General features: G+C 40.7%; 1 protein-coding gene across 3 annotated transcripts in view; it reads right to left on the bottom strand.

Annotated features, from left to right (window-relative positions):
- ANKRD12 (ankyrin repeat domain 12) overlaps positions 1 to 22,391 on the bottom strand; it is a 133,912-nt gene that overhangs the window by 37,975 nt on the left and 73,546 nt on the right. For 2 of the 3 annotated variants that reach the window (XM_075920968.1, XM_006117461.4), the window contains exons 4-7: positions 16,196 to 16,264; positions 11,274 to 11,420; positions 8,592 to 8,792; positions 3,734 to 3,876 (exon numbers count right to left, since the gene is read on the bottom strand). In XM_075920968.1, the coding sequence (XP_075777083.1) occupies positions 3,734 to 3,876; positions 8,592 to 8,792; positions 11,274 to 11,420; positions 16,196 to 16,264 (560 nt within the window). The remainder of the gene's footprint in view (positions 1 to 3,733; positions 3,877 to 8,591; positions 8,793 to 11,273; positions 11,421 to 16,195; positions 16,265 to 22,391) is intronic. The other variant, XM_014570674.3, reaches the window with a different exon arrangement.

Raw genomic sequence — 22,391 nt, 5'->3', positions numbered from 1 at the left:
CCTTTCCTTCCAACACTGACCAGAGCTTTCCTTCTCTTCAGACCCTTTTAATACCCTATACCCGTGTTTCTCAAACTGTGGGTCCCGACTCCCCGGGGGGTCGCGAGCAATTTAGAGGGGGGTCGTGGTATCACAAAGTTTGAGAACCTCTGACCTATTCTATTTAGCAGACAGTTCTTCCGGGAGCTATTGAACACACCCTGAGAGCTTAAAGGAGATAACTGAGGAGCTTGACAAGTGACAGTGAAGGTAAAGAGGTACCAACCCAGTACACAGCAGCAGTCATAGCCTATAGTTCAAGCAATTGCTGCAAGCAGTATTAGTATCAGCATAAAACTTCCAGTGGTACTTGAGGCTCAAGAATTTTGCAGCTGTAACTTGTGCAAAAGTGAAGTGTTTGGCTAATATTTTTCAATGTGTATTAATTCAAATTTAACTTGGGATTAACAAATGAACAGGCCAGACAAAATCAGGTTGGGATTTGAATAAAAAAAGTACACTATATAATAAAATTAGTAAATTGTAAAAGTACAGGATGAACCTCTATGGATTGGGCCTCTCTGGGCCCAGGACCACAGATGTTGCTAGATCAGAAAGCACCAGCCTCAGAGGTTTAGATTGGCTGGGAGTGTAGCCAGTTTGGTGGGCTGCCGCCCCACATGGGACTGGGAGCGGCTGCTACACTGCACAGGGCTGGGGAGAACAGAGCTCCAGATATGGGGCCGGGAGTCTGACAGCCCTAGGAGTGGCTGCTGTCCCACATGGGACCAAGAGCCCCAGGAGCAGCTGCTGCCCCACATGGGGTGGGGGGCTAGGAGCAGAGCCCTGGCTACGGGACGAGCAACCCACAGGGCCAGAGGGGTAGGAGCAGAACCCCATGAGCAGGCTGGAATCAGCAGAGCCAGGCAGATGGGCTGGGGAGGTCAGGCATTTGGTTCTCCCAAGGCAGCGGCTAAAAGGAGAGCCTTAGAAGAGCCCAGAGATCTGACTTCTGTTCAGGCAGACACCTATGTTTGGGACTGCTCAAATCCCGCAGATGGTGGACAAGAGTATTATATTATATAAATAGGGTTTAAAAGGTACAACTAGATAAAAGCAAACTTTATCCTTTTGTAATTCAGTAGCTGTAAAATGAGTTTCTGTAAAATGAATTTTCTGGGAACTCATTACGCCAACTAGACAGCTGTGATACTTGCTCACGTAGAAGAACTAATTGAAAGACTTAAGCATTTTATTGACACCACTCATTCCGACTCCCAAAAGCAAAGCATTGAACAATCAAGGCAAGGAAGATAATTTTATTGCTGCCTCTTATTATCCACCACATTAACAACTTTCTATTAATTCCTCCATTGGCTTCCCTTTTCCACAAATTAAGAACTTCTTGGCCTTCTCTTACAGGCCCATATAATTCTGCCCTGGCTCATGCATCTCTGAACTTGTTTTTTTAAATCACTTAATCCCCCTTAGCTTCCATTATTAAAGGAATTTTCATATTCCTTTTGTACACTTCTACAATTATCTAAGGGTGTACCTACACAGCAGGGCTTAACTCGAAATAAACTATGCAAATTGAGCTACATCAATTGCATAGCTTATTTCGAAATTGGGAGCATCTACACAACACTTTTTTTTTTTAAATAGAGCACTCTTCCTCTGACTTCCCTTACTCCTCATACAATGAGGGTTACAGGAGTCATAGTAAGAAGTCCTCCAGTTTGACAGTATTTCGACATTATTTGGAAATAACTGCCAGCTGTGTAGACGCAGACTAAGTTATTTCAAAATAATGCTGCTGTGTAGATGTACCCTTGGTGACTTTGTCCATCCAGGTCCTACATGCTTAGAATGTTCTATTTTCTGTTTTCCAAGCCATTACTCTTCATTTAGTTCCATTCTGAAGGCCCACTTCTGCCACGATACCCACAAGAAGGAAGTCAATAAATATAGCCAAAAAAAAATCTCATCACTTCCTACTGTAGACTTCCCAAAAGAGTGGCTGACAGACTTCACCTGGCCCAGGGCGCAAGGTGTGGGGGTGGTCCTGGGCTCCCAGAAAGGGCTGGGCCTCGGGTGGAAGGAGTGGGGTAGAGGCTAACCTTCCCCATCCAGCCCTGGGTCTGCTGACTCCTCCCCCATCCACCCCATTGGCATGCTTGCTTCCCAAAGTACTCTGTCTAGTTTAGAATGTTATCGGTTTGATGTATGAATGATCTATGTTTTATTTCTTGTACAGTAATCACAGCATACAGCACTTAAATAAAGATTATTAATAAAGCCAACAAATAAACAAAGGAATGACTGGAACATCTAGTTTGCAAAAATCCTGCACTGAGATAAAAACACAAAGCCAGAAATGATAGAGAAAGGAGATGGATGTAAACCTATAGAAATACTATCAATTTCTTACGAGACTTGACAGCAAGCATACAATTCTTAGGGTATTAAGAGAAACACTGATCTAGTTCCATGCATAAGCAGTCCATAAATAAATGGATGAAATACTATAAAACTATTATCTATAAAATATTAATATAAAATATTCAGTAGAAACTGAAGGGTAGTTTACAAGTTATTTTCTGTTGAGAAACACACACAATAGAAGAAGTCCAGGGAAAAAAAAATCTTCTTAACATCAGAACATAAAAATGGTCATACAGAGTCAGATCAAAGGTCCATCTAGCCCAGTATCTGTCTTCCGACAGTGGCCAATGCCAAGTGCCCAAGAGGCAATGAATAGAATAGGTAATTCTCAAGTGATCCATCCCTCTGTTGTCCATTACCAGCTTCTGGCAAACAGAGCCTAGGGATACCATCCCTGCCCAGTCTCCCTATTGTTGGACCTATCCTCATAAATGTATATAGTTCTTTTCTGAACCCTGTTATAGTCTTGGCCTTCTTGCCGTAGGATGTTGTGCAGTTACACACGTTGACTGTGCCTTATGTGAAGTACTTCCTTTTATTTGTTTTAAACTTGCTACCTATTAATTTCATTTGGTGATCCCTAGTTCTTGTGTAATGGAAGAAATAAATAACTCTTCTTGATTCAATTGCTCCACACCAGTCATGATTTTAGAGACGTCGATCATATCCCCGCTTAGTTGTCTCTTTTTCAAGCTGAAAAGTCCCAGTCTTATTAATACTTCCTCATATGGCAGTTGTTCCATACCCCCAATCATTTTTGTTACCCTTTTCTGAACCTTTTTCAATTTCAATATATCTTTTTTGAGATGAGGCGACCACATCTGTATGCAGTATTCAAGATGTGGGCGTACCATAGATTTATACAGAGGGAATATGGTATTCTGTCTTATTATCTAACTCTTTCTTAATTATTCCCAACATTCTGGTTTTTTTTGACTGTCGCTGCACATTCAAATGATGCATTCAAAGGACACAATGACTCCAAGATCTCTCTCGAATACTAACAGCTAATTTAGTCCCCATCATTTTACATGTATATCTGGGGTTATGTTTTCCAGTATGCATTCCTTTACATTGTTTTTTAACCTGCTTTCATTCAATAGCTTTTAGAATCTTTCTACATGTTTTGAAACCTAGACTAGGACAGAAGATTTGTTAAGTGGAGCACTTACCAGGGCATAAAGCAAAACAAAAAAGGGCAGAATCAGGATTACATGGTCATTTGGGAGAGAATACAATGCTTTTTTCCCTCACTAGGTTCAACATTTGCACCTACAGATACTTATTTTTTCCCCTAAAACATACTCACATCTCTGTGCCCACTGCTAGCAGAATCATGAAGTGGAGTATCATCATCCAGTCCTTGTGTGTTCACATCTGCTCCTGCTGCTATCAGAACCTTAGCAACATCGTAATAACCAACATTACAAGCTTCATGAAGTGGAGTCCAACCTGTAATTGTGGAAGTCAATATTTAATTTTTGACTTTATAATATTAATATATTGTTTTAAATCACTATATGTGTATTGTAGTTAAAAAAAACACTTGAAAACATCAGCACAAAAACACAATTGTTAGGTGGGTCATTTCAAAGTTGTATATATCTATATCCTAAGCAAATTCCTGTGTTACAATAGGACTTGATATACATAACATGGCACTACTGTAACACCTTCCATCTCAGGATCCAAGTGTGTCATAAACATTAAGCCTCACACTACCATACCAGCGTAGGTAAGCATCCTATAATTACTATTGTGACAGGGTCAGGCCAGAGGGCTAAAGTAGAAGGGGAGAGAGACCGCTTTAAAAAGCAGAAAGAGCTCTGGCTAATTAGGAAAGGGTTACTTTAGGGCATGTAGGAGTTATCAGGGGCAGAGTGGGAGCAGCTAAGACTAGGCTGCTATAAATCAATTAGGGCCAGCTGATCTCATTTCAAGCTGCCTTGGAACCTTTTAAAAAGCCTTCCCTGCTGGGGGAAGGTGCGGAAATTGGAGAGGAAGCTGAAGTGAAGTGAGAGTATAACAGATAGGGAGACAATCAGAGAAGCTCATAAGGGAAACTCAGCATTGCCAGAGACTGCAGGGGAAGTGAGAGGCTCCAACAAGTAGTGTTTGGGCTCCCTTCCCCAAGTACCCTGAAAGTTCAGCGGGTGGCTGGGGAGAACTATTTACCCAGACCAGGAGGTGCCTACCCCAATGTCCTACTAGTGGGACAGAACTAGGGTTGCCAGATGGTTTCAACAAAAATACTTGACACACTTGACATTACATCACAATCTACATTACATCTTATTTAGAAAATATCAGACATTTATATTTTCTCAATTTGCTTCCCAAACAGAAAGCTCAAATACTGGACTGTCCGGTTCAAAACCGGACACCTGACAACCCTAAGTCCGGGCAAGGGCAAGTGGGGCCTGTGGCACAGTACCTGAACTAGTGGCAAGACCATAAACTGAACAGAGGCCTGGGACCCAGGAGTGGGAGTGACCTTGCTACACTATGATTAAACTGAGCACAGAGCTCACAGTGCAAGTCTGTGGCAAAACTGAGAACGTGACCAGAAAACACCACACTAACTCTACACCTCACTCGTAGTTGGCAAATAAATATTTTAGATACACCACTATTTGATTTATATGCAAATGACTGAATAAGCTTCCATTTGGAATTATATTAAGAAGTTGGCTTATGCTAATTGCGAATCTATGTTCTTCTAGAGCAGTGATTCCCAACCTTTTTTTATACCATCGACCAGCAAACCCATTCACAAGTGTTTGGTGTACTGGTGGCATTATATTTGCATATTCATTATACAAATAGTGAATATGCAAATATGGAGATAAAATTTTACCTATCCACCATGGTGGTTGCTGGAGCTGAAGCCACCTGCTGTGAAATGGCTCATGGGGCTGGGGTGTACCCAGACCCGGCTCCCAGGGCCACTGCAAACTACTAGCTTCATCTCCAGCAGCTGCCCACTACGTGGTGACTGCCGGAGCTGAAGCTGGCTGCTGTGCGGGAGCTCAAAGGGCAGGATGTATCTTAGCCCCGGTCCCCAGAGCTGCTGCAATCATCCAGCTTCAGTTCCGGCAGCCGCTGTTGACTGGCACTAGTCCACAGACCGATGGTTGGAAACTGCTGTTCTAGAGTAACTGAACATACAACAGTAATGACTGACAGATTTCACATTGTTCGGTACAGGTGTGAAGAGCACCCACCCCTTAACATTTTAGATAATGAGCTACTGACAAAACAATAACCCTGATAGGGTATGTCTACACTACCACCCTAGTTCGAACTAGGGTGGTTAATGTAGTCATACGGAGTTGCAAATGAAGCCCAGGATTTGAATTTCCTGGGCTTCATTTGCATAAAGCTGGCCGCCACCATTTTTAAATGTCCGCTAGTGTGGACTCCGTGCCGCGCGGCTACACGCGGCACGGACTAGGTAGTTCGGACTAGGCTTCCTAGTCCAAACTACTGTTACTCCTTGTGAAACGGTAGTTTGGACTAGGAAGCCTAGTCCGAACAACCTAGTCCGTGCTGCGTGTAGCCGCGCGGCACGGAGTCCGCACTAGCAGACATTTAAAGATGGCGGAGCCCGGATTTATGCAAATGAAGCCCGGAAAATTCAAATCCCGGGCTTCATTTGCAACTCCATATGACTACATTAACCACCCTAGTTCGAACTAGGGTGGTAGTGTAGACATACCCATATTTCTTAAAGCCACTAGCATTAGTTCTCATTCTCACAGACTTCAAGTTTCCTTTTAATAACTCATCTACCACCAAGGCTGCACATTTTCTTCACTTCTCCTTCATTCAACCTGCAGCACTAGTTCAACTCTTTCATTCACTAAAGAGCCATTTACTGGACTTGCTCTTAACCAAACTGCACTCCCCCTCTCCGATTTCTTCATTGCTGAATTTCCCCTCTTCAACCATTAGCGGAGCTCTTTCAGCATCATTCAAGGGCCTTTGCTAACATCCCATTACCTGGTCTTTCTGTGACTTCCGGTCCATCAGTGCTAACGACACTTCATTTGCTCCCAGCCCTTTTTTCTCTTGATATGGCTGTTCATTCTTTTCACACATCAATCTCCTTCACTCTTGACGCTTTTGCCCATCTCCCCTCACAAAGTCTGCCCTACCATGCTCCCATCTCTGGTTCCCTACTTCTCCCCACCTAATATCTTTCTCTAGCAAAAATCCCATCAGGCTGACTTTGTGGACTACAAAATTAATTCTCTTCTCTTTCAGTTCTGCTATTTGCCTAACTAAATAACTCAACTTCTCTAATGTAAATGAATTCCATGCCTGCAGCCACCTTTCTGTCTAATTTGACTCTTTCTTTTCCTATTGGTTCCACTTTTCTTCCCATGCAAGATCTTGCTGATTTCTTCAAAAAGAAAAATGGAAAAATAGATCTTCCCCAACCCAGCAACGCACTTTTGCTTTTCCCTTCCCCTTCAAAAACTCTTTAGTCTTCTCTGTCAAAGACTCATACATTTCACCTCGCTCCCAGTACCTTCACTTGCCCCAGTGACTCCATTCTGTCCCCAGAGACTTGTGCCCACTCTTACTTCCTCCCTTACTCTTCCTAACCTCTCACTCCTCTCTTCATCTTTATAATATAAATATAGTCACCCCATCTTAAAGAAAACCCATCCTTCATTCTATTTGCCTCTCTAACTACCACTCCATTTCCTTTTCCCTTTCATTGCCAAGATCACTGCATGCATTGTTTACAATTAATATCTGCAGTCCTGCTTCTCTAATTCAAAGCTAGACCCTGTCCAATCTAGTTTCCACCAGCTGCACTCCTCCTTACCTGACTTTTTCTTAGCCAACAGTCAAAACCAGTGCTCCATCCTCAACCTCTTTCATCTTTCAGCTGCCTGTAACACTGATGCTCTTCTCAAAATCTCAGCCCGCCTTGGCTTTTGAGACTGTCCCATCATGATTCTCCTCCTCCACCTTTGTCAACATGTCCACTAGCAGATTCTCCTCAACTCCCATCCAGCTATCTGAGAGGATACCACAGGGCCGCCCCTTCTAGTCTCCTTCTACACCTTATCACTGGGTAACTTTCACTGGCAAACACAAATTCTGCTACCATCACTACAACAACAATGCTTACATTTCCCTTTCTATTCCATATCTCTCGTATTCAAATTAACTGTTCACCTTGTGTTTCTGACATAGTTTGTGGGTGTCTAGATATCAGCTTAAAATGGCTGATAATATGACTAAAACATAGCTCCATCTCCCTTCACTCAAAAGTTCACTTCACTACCTCATTTCCCAATCATTGTGGATAACACAATCATCCTGCTCATTACTCCAGTCTAGCCTGTAACCCAGGTGTTATCCTTGACTCAAAGCTCTATATAGTTCAGGGGTGAGCAATAATTTTTACAGGGGGCCACTTCATTAATTTTGGCATATGAAACAGACCAGCTTTAGGCCCCCAGAAGGAGGGGGGGGGGGCCTCGTGCAGAAGTGGTGGGGCTGGGGGCTACAAAGAGAGAGAGAGTGTGTGTAAAAGCTAGCTCTCCATGAGCACTGGCTCCTGCCAGTCCCTGCTGCCTCTGATAAAGAGACAGCAGCGTGGGGGGGGGGGGGGGGGGGAGGGCAGGCAGCCCTGTGAAAGCCAGCTTTTAAACTGGCTTCCCCAAGCACTGGCTTTCTCTTGCTCCCACATGCTACTGCAACTGTGGGGGGCGGGGGAGGAGTGGGTCAGTGGGAGCAATTACACGCAGGGAGCAGCCAGCTTCGTGGGAGACAGCATACATGTGGAGCCAGCTTAAAAGCCATCTCCCCATGGATACCGGTTCCCACCTCTTCCTCTGCTCCTGCTGCCTTTGATATAGAAGCAGCAAGGGGTGAGAGTTCGTATAGTCATTAGGATTAACCAATAAGCCCAGGTTTATCAGTTAATCGTGTAAACAACTACACACTAACACCCCTATCACCAACTAGCATCACAACCTCTATAATACAAGTTGAGAGACGTCTGATAATTTGTTTTAAGTTACAGTATAAATTTACAACAGAATTAAAATTGGAATTAAATCTGACCTCTAGTTACAAATTCACAACCTTGAATTTTTCTAATTAGAGACTATAGCTAACTTTGAACAAAATGAAGGCAACCTTACCTGCAAAATCTTTTACATTCACATTTGCGCCTAAACTAATTAACTCTTTAACTTGTTTAACATCCCCTCGAATGGCTGCCATATGTAAAGGAGTTTCCCCTCGTTCATTTCTCTTATTAACTTTGTCTTTTTGTCTTGATGAGGAGTTTGGTGTTTTCTTTTGTGTTGGTGTTGTTTGTAAAGGATGATGCAGGTTGGAATCTACAAAATAAATTTTAAAATAGTCGATATAAATTTTGTTGCTGGATAATTTTTACTTTACCTTATTTTATTCTCTCAGTATCTTCAAGTTTCTGTATCAATAATTGATTGTTCTTTAATATATTCCATAGTTTATACAAAAATAAACTGCAATGCCTTCAAGAACACATTTCCTTTTTGTGTAGCAAAGATAAAGAGGTGTACAAAGGACTCCTATTTGCTATAATCTGTCTTCTTTGCAAGCAGATTTCATGAGACCACAGGACTGGATGAATTCCATATCCGAATTCAGTAATATTAAAAAAAATTCATCATTGCCCTTTTTAGAGCAACCTAAGGCTCCATCTCCCATGTGAGGTAATTTTCCTAAGTTGTTACCAAGGGCTTGTTTAGACTATGCTGAAGTTCCGAAAGAGGATATGCAAATTCACGTGGAATTTGCATATCTTCTTCCTAGCTCACTTTCGAAAGCACAGCTTTCAAAAGTGAAAGTAGTTGGGACACATTTTTTCGGCAACCCTGACCCTTTTTCGAAAAGCCGCTCTTCCTCAAAAAATGAGGTTTATGTGGTTTTTTGAAAAAAGGACGGGGGGGAGGGGTTGCCCCAAAAAAAAAAAAAAAAAAAAAAAAAAAAAGCGTCCCTACTTTTACTTTCAAAAGCTCTGCTTTCAAAAATGAGATTGGAAGATATGCAAATTCTACAGAAATTTGCATGTCTTCTTTCGGAACTTCGGCGTAGTCTACTCATAGCCCAACAGTGGCCTATATGTAACAAGTTAGCAATTTATTTTGGTCCTACTAGGCTAAGGGCCAAATTTTCAAAGGTACTTAGGTGCCTAAAGATGCAGACAGGTGCCTTGAGGAACTTTCAAAAGCACTTGGGCACTTGCGAAAATCCCTCTCGACATCTAATTGCCTTAAAAAAATCTGGCCCCAAGTCTACTTCATCAAAATCTTCTCAGAGTGGTCAAGAGTTAAATATATATGGACACTGAACTATGACCTCAACAACAGAGATGGGAACCCAAAGGCAATCTTGCATAAATACTGCCAAAACACACATGTTTTATGGATACAGTGGTTTTTAGGTTAAGAATCTCAATTCAGCATCTTCCAGGAGTTAAATACCATTTATAATTAAAAAAAGGTATCCAAAATGGCTCCCAAATATGAGGTTTCTCTGCAACTCACCTCACAGGCTGATAAGGAGCTGGAAAGCCCTGAAAGCACACACTCTCAAGCTCATGGCTTCTCAGCAGTCCAGTCTCTGAGTTTGTGGCTCCCAAGTAATCAACCAGTCTGCCATTGAGCCAAGGACTCCAAGGCTTCTGGAGTTTGCAGACTCATGGAAGCTAGCTAGATTATCTACTTTTAAACCACTTCTCCAGCATCCCCTTTCATGGGAATTTTGAAATTTTTTATTTTCCTTGCAAATCAGAGTGAAACCAGAGTGAAACCAAATTCTGAAATACTGAAATCCTACATAAAATAAACATAAGAAGGGCCATATTGGTTCAGACTAGAGGTCCATTTAGCTTAGTATTCAGTCTTCTGACAGTGACCAATGTTAGGTGTCCCCAGAGGGAATGAACAGAAGAAGTAATCATCAAGCGATCCCACCTCTGTCATCCATTCCCAGCTTCTGACAAACGGATGCTAGGGACACCATTCCTGTCCATCCTGGCTAACAGCAACGATGGAAATGGAAATATCTTTCTTTTCACTTCTATGGTTAAAACCACAACTGAACAACTTGAAAGATTATCAATTATCACACCAGATTCTGAAAGTAAATATAGACATTTACCTTCAGATTACTTTTGTTCAAGTATTAACTTCATAAACATTTATGGTAGAAATGAAGTTAAATTGTTAAGTTACATTAACAAAAATGTATTACAGCTCTTATGATGGAGATGTAACTCTACAGGAATAAACCATAAAAATCTTCAAACAGCATTCAACACAAAGAAGCTGATACAGCCCACAGGTAAAAATCTTGACTCTATTTAAATCAATAGGAATTTTGTCACTAATTTCAAGGGGGCCATAATTTCAGTCCATCTGAAGACTACCATGGATTTTAGTGAGAGTTGAACTGCACCCTAAACTAGTAAGAATATGTTAAAGTGAACTCCCCTCCGCCCCCAAAAATCAATGAAAATGTACCATAACGTTGACAGCTGGAATACTCAAAAATGGGAAGTTCATAATTATAGTCACAAAGCAATTCTAACATATCCTTTTGTATATTATAACTTAAGATAGTTAGGAACTTTCCATTACAATATTTGACAGAAAGTGCAGTTTTCCACAAAACTGAAAATTTCCACAGGAAGTATTTTGAATCAAAAGTTCAGAAGTGTTCTTGATTAAGTCAGAGATTGTTTTGGAAGACTAAAGAAAAAAAATTGACAGGTGGAGGGGTATTCATAGGATAGGAGTGAGAGAAACAGTAATTCAACTGGCATTTAGTATCACCTGGACTGTTGTCTCTAGCTGTCATCTGCATAAGAAGGGCCATCTGTTTGCGCTCCGAAAGTGGATAACCAAAAAGAATGCTAACTGGTGTTGACTTCTTACTTCCAGCTTCCTTTTTCACTTTCTTCTTCTCTGGACCTTCTTTCTCTAGAAATATTAGCACTAATAAGATTCTGAAAATAGCCAACTATAGTACAGAATCTCAGTCAGATATAGCGATTTTCAATTATTTATGAGAGCTTGGAGAAAAAAATACATTATGCCATGCTGCCCCACTTAGTACATTTGTGTTACCTTCTCTTCAGTCAGCGTGCATAAACTTCCAGTTTTGTCATAATTTTCAGCTTATTGGAATATACTTATGAATAAAGCAATTACAATTTTAGAAGTACATCATAAAAATAACATGACTATAAACTCACTAACTTGTTTTCATATAGATGCGGAGTCAAAATTTTGATTTTTCAATGATTCAAGTAAGAGGTGGAAAAATTCCTTAAGATGTTCGAAGTGTATGCCAAACCCAGTGCAAGATGGTCCCCAACTACATCTTCTAGTGCTTTGCAGAATGCAATTTGAAAACAACAGAAATAATGAGGATTTTGCTTTAGTCTCCTGAGGGTAATATCCCACTATTTAACAAAATTCACTATTAGTAAATTGTTCCTGATATTACAGGTACTCTCAAATTCGTCTCATTACTCCTATTTTTACCTCCCCTTGTCCCACCTTAAGTAACTTCTTCCCCTCCTTGAAACTCATACTCTTCCAATATGTGTTTTTCCTTGGTCAACATTTAGCAGAAGTCTCAAGGGGGTAGCCATGTTAGTCTGTATCTGCAAAAACAAGGAGTCCTATCACACCTTAGGGTATGTCTAGACTACATGCCTCTGGCGACAGAGGCATGTAGATTAGGCTACCCGGCATAGGAAAATGAAGCAGCGATTTAAATAATCGCCGCTTCATGTAAATTTAAACGGCTGCTGCGCTGAGCCGATCAGCTGTTTGTCAGCTCAGCGCGGTAATCTGGACGCTCCGTGGTCGACATCAAAGGCATTTGTCAACCTCCCAGGTAAACCTCATCCCAGGAGGCATACCTGGGAAGTCGACAAATGCCTTTGATGTCGACCGTGGAGCGTCCAGACTACCGCGCTGAGCCGACAAACAGCTGATCGGCTCAGCGCGGCAGCCGTTTAAATTTAAATGAAGCGGCGATTATTTAAATCACCGCTTCATTTTCCTATGCCGGGTAGCCTAATCTACATGCCTCTGGCGCCAGAGGCATGTAGTCTAGATGTACCCTTAGAGACCAAGGGTCTACACTGCAGAGCTTTTCCAGAAAAATTTCCATTTTTCCAGAAAAACTACACTTAAGTCCACAGTTATTGCATTCTTTTGACAGAAAGTTGAAAGAACTGGTTTTGCTGACTGCGGTAAACCTCCTTCTATGAGGAAGAAGCCTTTATCCTGAAAAAGCTTTTTCAGAAAAAGGCGTGTGTGGACACGAAAGAGTGTATTTTTTCTAAAGAAGAGGCCTTCAGGAAAAAGCACAGATGTCCTGGTGGCCACTCCATTCGCAGTAATCACAATTGAAATGCAAGATAGCATCCAATCAATGTGGACGCTATCTTTCGAAAAAGCGGATCTCTTTTTCGTTGAGCTTTTGCTGTATTGATGCTCTCTTTTGAAAAATGTTTTTCCAGAAGATCTCTTCTGGAAAAGCTTCTTACAAAAGAAACTTGCAGTCTAGATGTAGCCTAACAGGTTTAATTAGGGCATAAGCTTTCATGGGTAAAACTCACTTCATCTTGTTTTAACATTTAGCAGAGTTATTGAATATTTATGGTCAATGATTTCAAAACTCAGAGCCAAAATAAACAGCTTGACTTCTGAAGGTGCTGAGTACCTAAAAATGCCCACTCATTTCAATATAAGCTGCATTTTTTGAAGTCCCTAAATATGAATGTAGAATCTAATACTATATGTGCGCCAATTTTAAAACTTCGCTCTGTGTCTTTTTGTCTGTCCTCTTCAAATTCCATCTATTTTGTTCATTTTCTTCTGACATGGATGAACATATTATAGAAGTGGCTTCACCAGAGCTTTACAGACATGGGAGTAACACACGATTTGCTGGGTTTTTTTTTTTTAAATCAGAATTATTTCTCATGCATATCCCTTCCAATAAGTATATTGTTTAAACTAAGCCTGATGACAAGGAAGGGGGGGAGGGGGAAGGAGGGAGGAGGGTGTGTGTGTGTAGGGGACAACTGGAGTTGCTTAGTTTTATTTAACTAAAATCAATTTTAAAATGCAATTTCATGCATTAATTGAATTAAGATTTCCATCCAAATGCAACTTGACACAATTAAGTAAAATGTATTCAGAATTTACGAACAAAAAAGGAATCATTCACATTCTCTAACATAATATAAAAATTAAGAATCTGAATATATGTTAAGCTGTAACTGGTTAAATAAATGTGCTTAGATATATGCAGTGATGTTGTAGCCATATCGGTTCCAGGATATTAGAGATATATGGTGGGAGAGGTAATATCTTTTAATGTGCCAACTTCTATTGGTGAGAGAGAGAGACCAACACAAGATATTACTTCAACAAAAGATATTACTTCACCTACCTGGTCTATATATAGATCTAGTGTGTCCTTTGGTTTAGCAAAAAGTAGTACTAAATTTAGCATAAATGCTCTATTTAGTTACATATCAATAGTCTTTAATGGTTACCTGCCAATGAGAATCAAACTCTCGTATGAGGGCAAATTAAAAAATACAAATGCAAAACAAGATTGAAAACTATTATTTAATTCTACATTCCCTGCTTGATAAAAAATATTTAAATCACCAAGTTTAAACATGATTTAAATCAACCTACGCTGATAATAAAATGCTTTATTTTAAAAACAATGATTTTATCTAAGGGATATAAGAAGTTTGCAGACTTTGGCTGCGGACATCTTAAATTTGGAAAAAAGACTTTGTATTGGTACAATCTCATTCTTCCATTTCCTCACATCTTTTTTTCATAAAAGCTTTCAAGAAGTCTGTAGTCCCTGGATACAAAAATCTTAAAGATGGAGGAAACATTATTAGTACACACTAGTAACATACAGAAGGTAAATTGAAAGTGTACTAAAAGAGCAAACTGTTCACATAAAGCAAAAGCCCTATTGATCTGGGTTATGTAATTGTTGTCATATGGTGATACATTAAATGGAAAACTTTCACGTGGTTTAGCAACCTAGAAGCATAATACTCCATACTCCTCTAGTCCTCTGCAATACTCCCTCCTTTGCTCCCTGCAGTTCCTTTACTATTTGCATCCACTTCCTCTTATCTCCAAGTAGTCCCCTTTCTGCTTATACCCTCTTCCTTTCACCTCCCTTCTTTTCAGTCATAGATCTGTAACAAATCCTTCTTCTGCCTGACCCACACGTCATTCACCATTGTAAGTTCCCCCTCCTGCTGCTGCCTCCCTGCAAAGCCTGATGTTCCCACAGTTTCTATAGACTTAATGCTCTCCAAGGAAAAGAGAAGCAACTAAGAACTGTCTCATTAATTCCTTGTTGAACAATATAAACATACTTTTGTTTTACATTTCAAAAACATTTTAAATCAAAACTAGGGCTGTCAATTTATCTGCGTTAACGCTTGTGATTAATGCAGGGCAGGATTAATGTGTTAAAAAATTAACGAGTTAATCGCAGGTGTTAATGCTGCGCTGCCCCTTTGAAGTGCCACCCCAGAGCCTCAAAGGGGCAGTGGAATGCGGAGCTGATTCCCGACTGTGCATTGCACTGCCCCTTTGAGGAGCCGGAGCAGTACTTCAAAGGGGCAGGAACGTGGAGCCAGGGATCCGGTGGGTACGGAGTCCGGGGTCAGCTGGGGACTCTAGCTGATCCTGGGCATCCGCAGCGCTGCCCCTTTGAAGCTCCGTCGCAGCGTTTCAAAGGGGCAGCACATGCAATTAATCGAGATTCATTTTTTTAATTGCTTGACAGCCCTAATGAAAACTGTTCTAAGCATAAAAAAATTATAGCCCTGAATTTTTATTGTAATTGAGAAGGAGATTGTTGTTGGAAACTTTAATTTTTGAAGGCTTGCAATTTCTAAACTATGTACCTCAGAATTCTGGAATCCAGAAAAAGTGATCAACACCTCAAAAATAATAATACAAAAAATTCATACCATTATCTAGCTCCTATTAAGAGTAAGAAAGTTCAGGTGAGGGAATCAGAATAAAACCTATACTGGATCTTTGGTTTCAACTATGAAGAGGTTGCATGGATTATTTACTCTTCATCCACTAATAAATTAATTCTATCAAAACAAAGTGCTCTAGTTTGTCTGGCATGATTTGTGTGAATAAATGCTTACTAATTACCCATGTTTCTTGTTCTACAAAACAGTTTTAAATATTTAACTTTAATTTCAGAATTATACCTCAATGTTGCTTTTAAAATCTTCAACTTGGCAAAATAACATGCCACAGCCAATACCGCTATAGTTGGACACACTTTAAAATTCTGTCTTGTATGTTTGCAAATGCAGTATACTGTACATTTTCTATTCTTTTTTATTTTGCCTATGTTCATCATCACTTTATATTCAGCAAATGGTATATTCCTTTCCTAACTGTTTAACATTGCAGAATGCTGTTAAATAGTTGCACTTAGGGATCCTTGGATATGAAAAGTATCAATCAGATAACCTAAATGAACATAATTTAATGTATTTCCAGTCATTCTTTTGTCATTCAGGAAACATTTCTTTATCCACTTTTCTTCTAAAATTCATACTGTGTTTTAAAATAACTCTAAATAGTCAAGAAACACTGAAAATAACAATAATGTTAACAAAAAGCCCCTGAACTACAGCAGGCGCACCTAATAAGCCATTTACCTGAATATGTCCTGTAAGAAGGTATTAATCTCTCCCCCCAGTTTTCATGTGTATGTCCTGGATCTGAATCTACAGAATGAGAAGACACAGGAGAAAAAGGGTGGAGGGAAACATGAGGAGAGAAGTATGGTATACAAAAGAGAAACTCTGACACACTATTTAAAAAATCTCTAGATATTTAGTCAAAGACTCATGGAGTAGTTTTTCCATAGCTTTTAATCAATAATCACACAAATCCACAGAAAATTTCTGATTAATGATCAGGACCCCTGAATCATGCAAAAGCCAATCCTAGCAACAAATATGATATGTAAAACCACTCACTGCTCTAAGATCTCAACACAGAGCTCCCTGTACAATATACTGCAATAGGCAGAAAAGGCTTAGTAAAATGCATTATGGAAACCTTGAGTTAAAATATTCTTGCTTTTTTAACCTCAGGATATTATTGTATTCACAATTTGTGTATTTAATTTATTTATAAAGATTAAATCTGAAGTGAAATTCTCTTATTAATAGGGACAGTGTACGTTTAAATGTGAAATTTTGAAAATATATCTGAACTAACAAATTTCATTTATAATATCCTAGACCCTTAAAAGTTATGTTTTAAAAATCTAACTTCTCTTTCAATATATTGTTGTTTACTTTTTACATTTCACTGCGGGGACAATATAACCCAGACAAGTCAGGTTTCCTTCTATTTATATTGAATTCTTGGTCAATTTCACTTTCAGGTTCTCTGTACTAGTACAATAGTACAGTGATAGCCATGGATGAATGTACAGTTGGGGAAGGTAAGCCCTCAACCCTGCACCTCGTGCCCGAGACCCCACCCACACAGGAAGCCAAGCCCACCCTCTATCGGAGGGGCAGGCCACCCTCGCACCCCCGGTCACCACAGCAGCAGGCCTCAAGGCTCCCATGTGTGTCTCCCAGGTCCCAGAGCACAGGGAGGGTACACTGCCCCATCCTTAGCACAGCTGAAACCTGGGAGCTGGGCTGAGGCTAAGTAGGAGTGAGGGCGGGCCCATACCTCTCCGTTTGGGAAGGCATTACCTTCCCCTGCCTCTTATATCCACCATCCATGATGATAGCATTAGAAAGCATATATAAAGGAATTTCCATCTGCGAGGAAACATGGTAACAGTTTTTGAGTACATAAAAGGTTGTTACAAGGAGATGGGAGAAAAAGTGTTCTTCTTAACCCCTGGGGCTAGAACAAGAAACAATGAGCTTAAATTTCAGCCAAGAAGGTTTAGGCTGGACATTAGAAAAAAATACTTCTTTACCATCAGGGCGGTTAACTACTGGAATAAATTGCCTAGGCAGATTGTGGAATTGCCATCATTGGAGATTTTAGAGAGCAGGCCAGACAAACACCTGTCAAACATGGTCTAGATCAGTGTTTATCCAAGTGTTCTGCGAAATCACTTTTAGAAACATATTAACCGGCCGCCCCGGTTTGTTTATTTACGGGTACTGTGGCCAAACCGAGGCAGCCGACGCCACTTCCTGCAGCTCTCCTTGGCTGCAAAGGACGAAACGGAGCCAATGGGAGCCGTGAGGCTCCATGGCCGCGGCTCCAGTAAATAAACAAACTGGGGCGGCCGGTTAATGTGTTTCTGAAAGTGATTTTGCAGAACAGTTTTCAGAATCACTGGTCTAGATAATACTTACGTCCTGCCATGAGTGCAAAAGAATGGACTAGATTACCTCTTGAGAGGTCCCTTCCAGTCCTATGATCTTTCCTCTGCAACAGACTTTTTGTTTTGTAAAAATTTTAAAAACAACCTCACAATTTTGGGCACAATTTGGTTGGATGGAATCCATTTAATATTTTCTTTTGCTGTAACCCTCTTAACATCTTTAAAGACAATTAAAAATTAATAATATATATATATGAGAGCAATGTTCTAAGATGCTTTTCTGCACTTAAATGATCATGGCCTGATGAAATTCATACCGAAGTGCTAGCAACCACTGGTAATTCTTTTGGGTAATTTATGGTAGACAGATTATGTCCCAATGCAAAACAAGTCAATCTCTAAAAAATTTAGGAAAATAATATACAACATGGGCTTTTCAAAAACAAATCATGCCACACTAAGCAAAATGCTTCTTAGGTAACGCAACAACATTAGTGGATAAAGGACATGCAGTATGACTAGCATATCAGAGCTTTAGTATCACATGATCCCATGCAAAAAGTCCCGTAAGGTAAAATGAGAAATATGAGTACATGTCTCAATACAAGAACAAAATCAGAAACAAAACTAGTTAATAGGTCTGTGTGAAAGTAAGTTATGGGTTAGTACTGAGAGGAAATTAATGTTTACAAATCATGCAGAAGTGAGAAGTGTCTTTACTATAAATTACATAAGAGAACAAAGTCCTTTAATGTGGTTAATAAAAAAACTGTGATGGACTTAAACTAATAGAGATGTCAGGTTTATACCAGTATAATCCCAGCAAATTCTCTAAATCATAAAATGATTTTAAAGCAAAACATATCATGATTTAATGTACGAAGGAGAAGTCAAATGAATAAATATAGAATGGTGAAGCATAAATATGAAGGAAATACTGATTAGGAAGTATACTACAGAGAAATATATATGGGTTCTTGTGGACATTGAACTAGGAAAGCCTTGGATAGACACTTATTTTCATTTATAAAAAAACAAACTGAAGCCACCAAAAACAAATTAACAGTTAACTTTAAAAAAACACAACACCTAATGCCCAATCCTCAAAATTAAGCATCTGTATAAGTATTTAAAGCAAGTAGTCCCACTGACTTCAAAGGGACTGCTCAGGGGGTATAAACTGTGGTATGTACATAAACGACTGCAGCAGCAGAGCTTTAGATCTGAAACTGAAAAACAAGCTACAGTTGATACTGATTAAGCCTCAACTGAAATATTATTATTTTGGGCACCACATTTAAAAAAAGAGAGAGAAAACAAGAAAGTTATTGTTACGAACAAATAATAAAAGGTTTGGAAAACGAGGCTTTGAGGAGAGGTAAAGAGACCCCAAAGACTAATTCTTCAAACAAACAAACAAACACAACAAACACAACAAGAACAAGAACTGCAATCAACCATGTAAAGAATTTAAAAGCAAAAACCCACACCACGTTATTCATGGTAGGCAACAAAATGAACATTTTCCTACTTTTGAGAAAGTTATTGCTAGTTAAATAACTAAATCACCTTTCTGCCTGTTAATCAAGGCAAAAAACTCAAAGAAACAGAAGCATTCATACAAGAACAGTTATGTCTGTTCATCCTCAGATTACCAGAAGAAAAATTGAAATATTCTAAGTCAGGGGTTCCCAAACTTTTTTGACACAGGGACCAGTAAATCCATTCACAAACTTTTGGAAGACCGGTAATGTTCATTTGCATATTCATTAGCAAATGATGAATATTCAAATAAGTTGTTTCTGGTCCTCCCAAAACCCCCAGTGCCAGCTTTAGCAAAGCTTTTGATATGGTCACCCACAATATTCTTGCAGCAAGTTAAGGAATATGGATTGGATAAATGGACTGTAAGAGACAGAAAGCTGGTTAGACCAGGGTTTCCCAAACATTTTACTTTAGTTAGAACTCTTTTTTTTTTTTCAGTACTGCTTTTTGCAGCCCAAAAATATAAACACATAAAAAACAAACTGAGAAAATACCAGACATATTTTCTGGTATTTTCTCATTAGGTAAGTTTTAATACTAGATCTATCAGTTTGTAGTTTCGAACTGCCTGGCTGGTAAATGTGCTCAGGCTGCATGAGTGTGTCTTCCAGCCAGACAGTTTGCAACTACTCGAAGGGGGTGAGTGTGTGGGGGGACAACAGAATCCCCAGGTCGGACTAACTCATGCTTTGTCTCTCTCTCCTGCACGCTGTCCCTTGGTGCCTTCCCCTCCCGCCACCCAAGCCCCTTCTCCTTCCACTCCACCCGCCACCGCCTCCTCCTTGCCTCCGCCCAAGCCCGCCACCGCCACCTCTCCTCTCCTCTCCTCTCCTCCCTGCCGCTGCCCAGGCCATTCCCATTCCCTGCTTTCTACTCTGCGGGGCCGGAGACCACGCTCAGGCCCCGGAGGCCGAACCCGGAGCCAGCGTGGCCCTGCCACATGCCTCCGAAGAGTTTTAAAATCCTCGGCTGTGACATTACGTCACACCCGGGCGTCCTCGCTGCACATGGGCAGCAGCAGGCGGTGAGGAGGAGCTGCGCACGGCAGGGACGCTCTGGGGGCGGTGTGGGACAATACGCGGGAGGGGCCCGGGCCCGCTCCCACTCCAGGCAAAGCCGGGGGGGGGGGGGGGAAGAAGGGAGACCCAGCTTCACATATTGGTGGAGCAGAACCCCCACTTCTGTAACTCGCCAGCACTTCCGGGTTCAGGGGTGCGGGGCCCGAATTGACCTAAGGCCAGCCCTGCCGGCAGTCACCAGGCATGCTGAGGCCCAGTATTTTTTTCCTGTGGCCCAGTACTGGGCCACGGCCCATAGTTTGGGAAACGCTGTTCTAAGTGAATGACTGGCTCTGGATTGGGAGGCTTGAATTACAGAATACCTACTAACACGTAAGAAAAATATATTTTTGTCCAATCTAGAAGTCCAAAACTAAAACTCCAAATAGAATTCCCCTGAAAAGAAAGTATGATAAAGTGTGATAATAGCAACTAATAATTTCTAATACACAAAACAACTATCAATATTACAGTAAAATCCAAAGAGCCCTGATAGTAAACTTGTTGTGGTAAAGCTAAATAAGAAACCAAGTGCCTACCTTACCCATTTCTTCAGCTTTCTCTTTAAGACCATGGTATAGTTACACCTGGGAGAATTCTGTACCATGTGCATGCAATTAATGAGCCACACATATTTTTAATTTTTTGAACAGAAAAAAGCTTCTGCTGGAAATTTGCTGCAGTTTCACCTTTTGCTCACCAGAGGGAGTGATAGCAGTAGAAAAGGGCAGCAGCTGGTCAGGTAGGAAAGAAAAACAGCCTACCTTCTTCACACTGCCTGTTGGGCCAAGTCAGTAGACAGAAATTATGGGGAGACAGGAGCTCACAAGGGTTGTGAGGGGAGAGGAGATGGGCTGGGACTGAATAGGAGTGGAGGTACAGGGCCACAGGGGGTATGAAAGGAGTGCAGGGCCACATGGTGATGGAGGAAGTAGCTATACAGTAGTGGAGGGACATATGTGGACAGGGATGTAAGGTCGCACACAAGGACAGGAGCAGATGTGCCTGACTGGAAAAGAGAGACTAGGGATCAGTTAAGGTTCCCATAGGACGAGCTCCTTAACAATCCTTCCCCCACCGCCCCAAAAAATCCTTTCCCATACTTTTCCCACCTATAGCCAACAACCCTCCAAGTTTACACTAAGGCTCCTTGCCAGCAGTTACTTTCCTCTCCCTCAGCTCCTCCATTACCCCTGATTCCCAAATCTTTGCACTGCTTCTGAAGGCTGTGGTAAATATGGTTCTGTATTACAGTTTAAGGCAATTATTATTCAGAGTTCTGTAATAATATGCCAAGTAAGGAATTTATGTAAAAAAAATCCTGACTTCTATTATTGTCTATATTAAGGCATATTTGCTAACTATTTGCTAACAGGTGTTTTGAAATAAATGACCAAAATCATTCAAACTGGTATGACTGTACTGTTTTATGTTGACAATAAAAACAAATTGGGGTTGGGGAGACTGGAGCACCAGTGCGGGCTCCCCAATGCTGGTGGGAGAGCCCTGAGCCTCGAGGGCCAGATCCAGGCAAGCCAGGGCCCCCCGGCATCTGGCCTTAGATTCCCTACCCCTGAACTAGAGTTATGTTCAGTGAAATTAAAATACTGTAGGTTAGGGGTGGAAGCACGTCTCCTAATACTTCCTCTCTTTATTCAAAAACAGCTATGTTAAGAAAGATCATGGAATCATGAAGAAATTTATTCTATGCTTGAGTATGTCATACAGAAGATTATATACTGTAGGAAAAGTTTCTTTCCAGGGTTGATTTAAGACTAGTCAGTTCTATGAACTTAGCCTTTCTGGTGCTTTCCACAAAGGAGGACAAAATGAGCCTACGAAAGGCAGAGGAGCTATTATTTCAATAATGGCATGTAAACCTCTGTCTTTTCATCAATCTTTTGTGAGCAAATGGAAATTTACAGATAACAATGAAGGCAGATT

This window comes from Pelodiscus sinensis, chromosome 2 (genome assembly GCF_049634645.1).
Source record: "Pelodiscus sinensis isolate JC-2024 chromosome 2, ASM4963464v1, whole genome shotgun sequence".
In the NCBI taxonomy this organism is placed as follows: Eukaryota; Metazoa; Chordata; order Testudines; family Trionychidae; genus Pelodiscus; species Pelodiscus sinensis.
The sequence above is the reverse complement of the archived record's forward strand: the minus strand, read 5'-3'. Positions and strand labels throughout refer to the sequence as shown.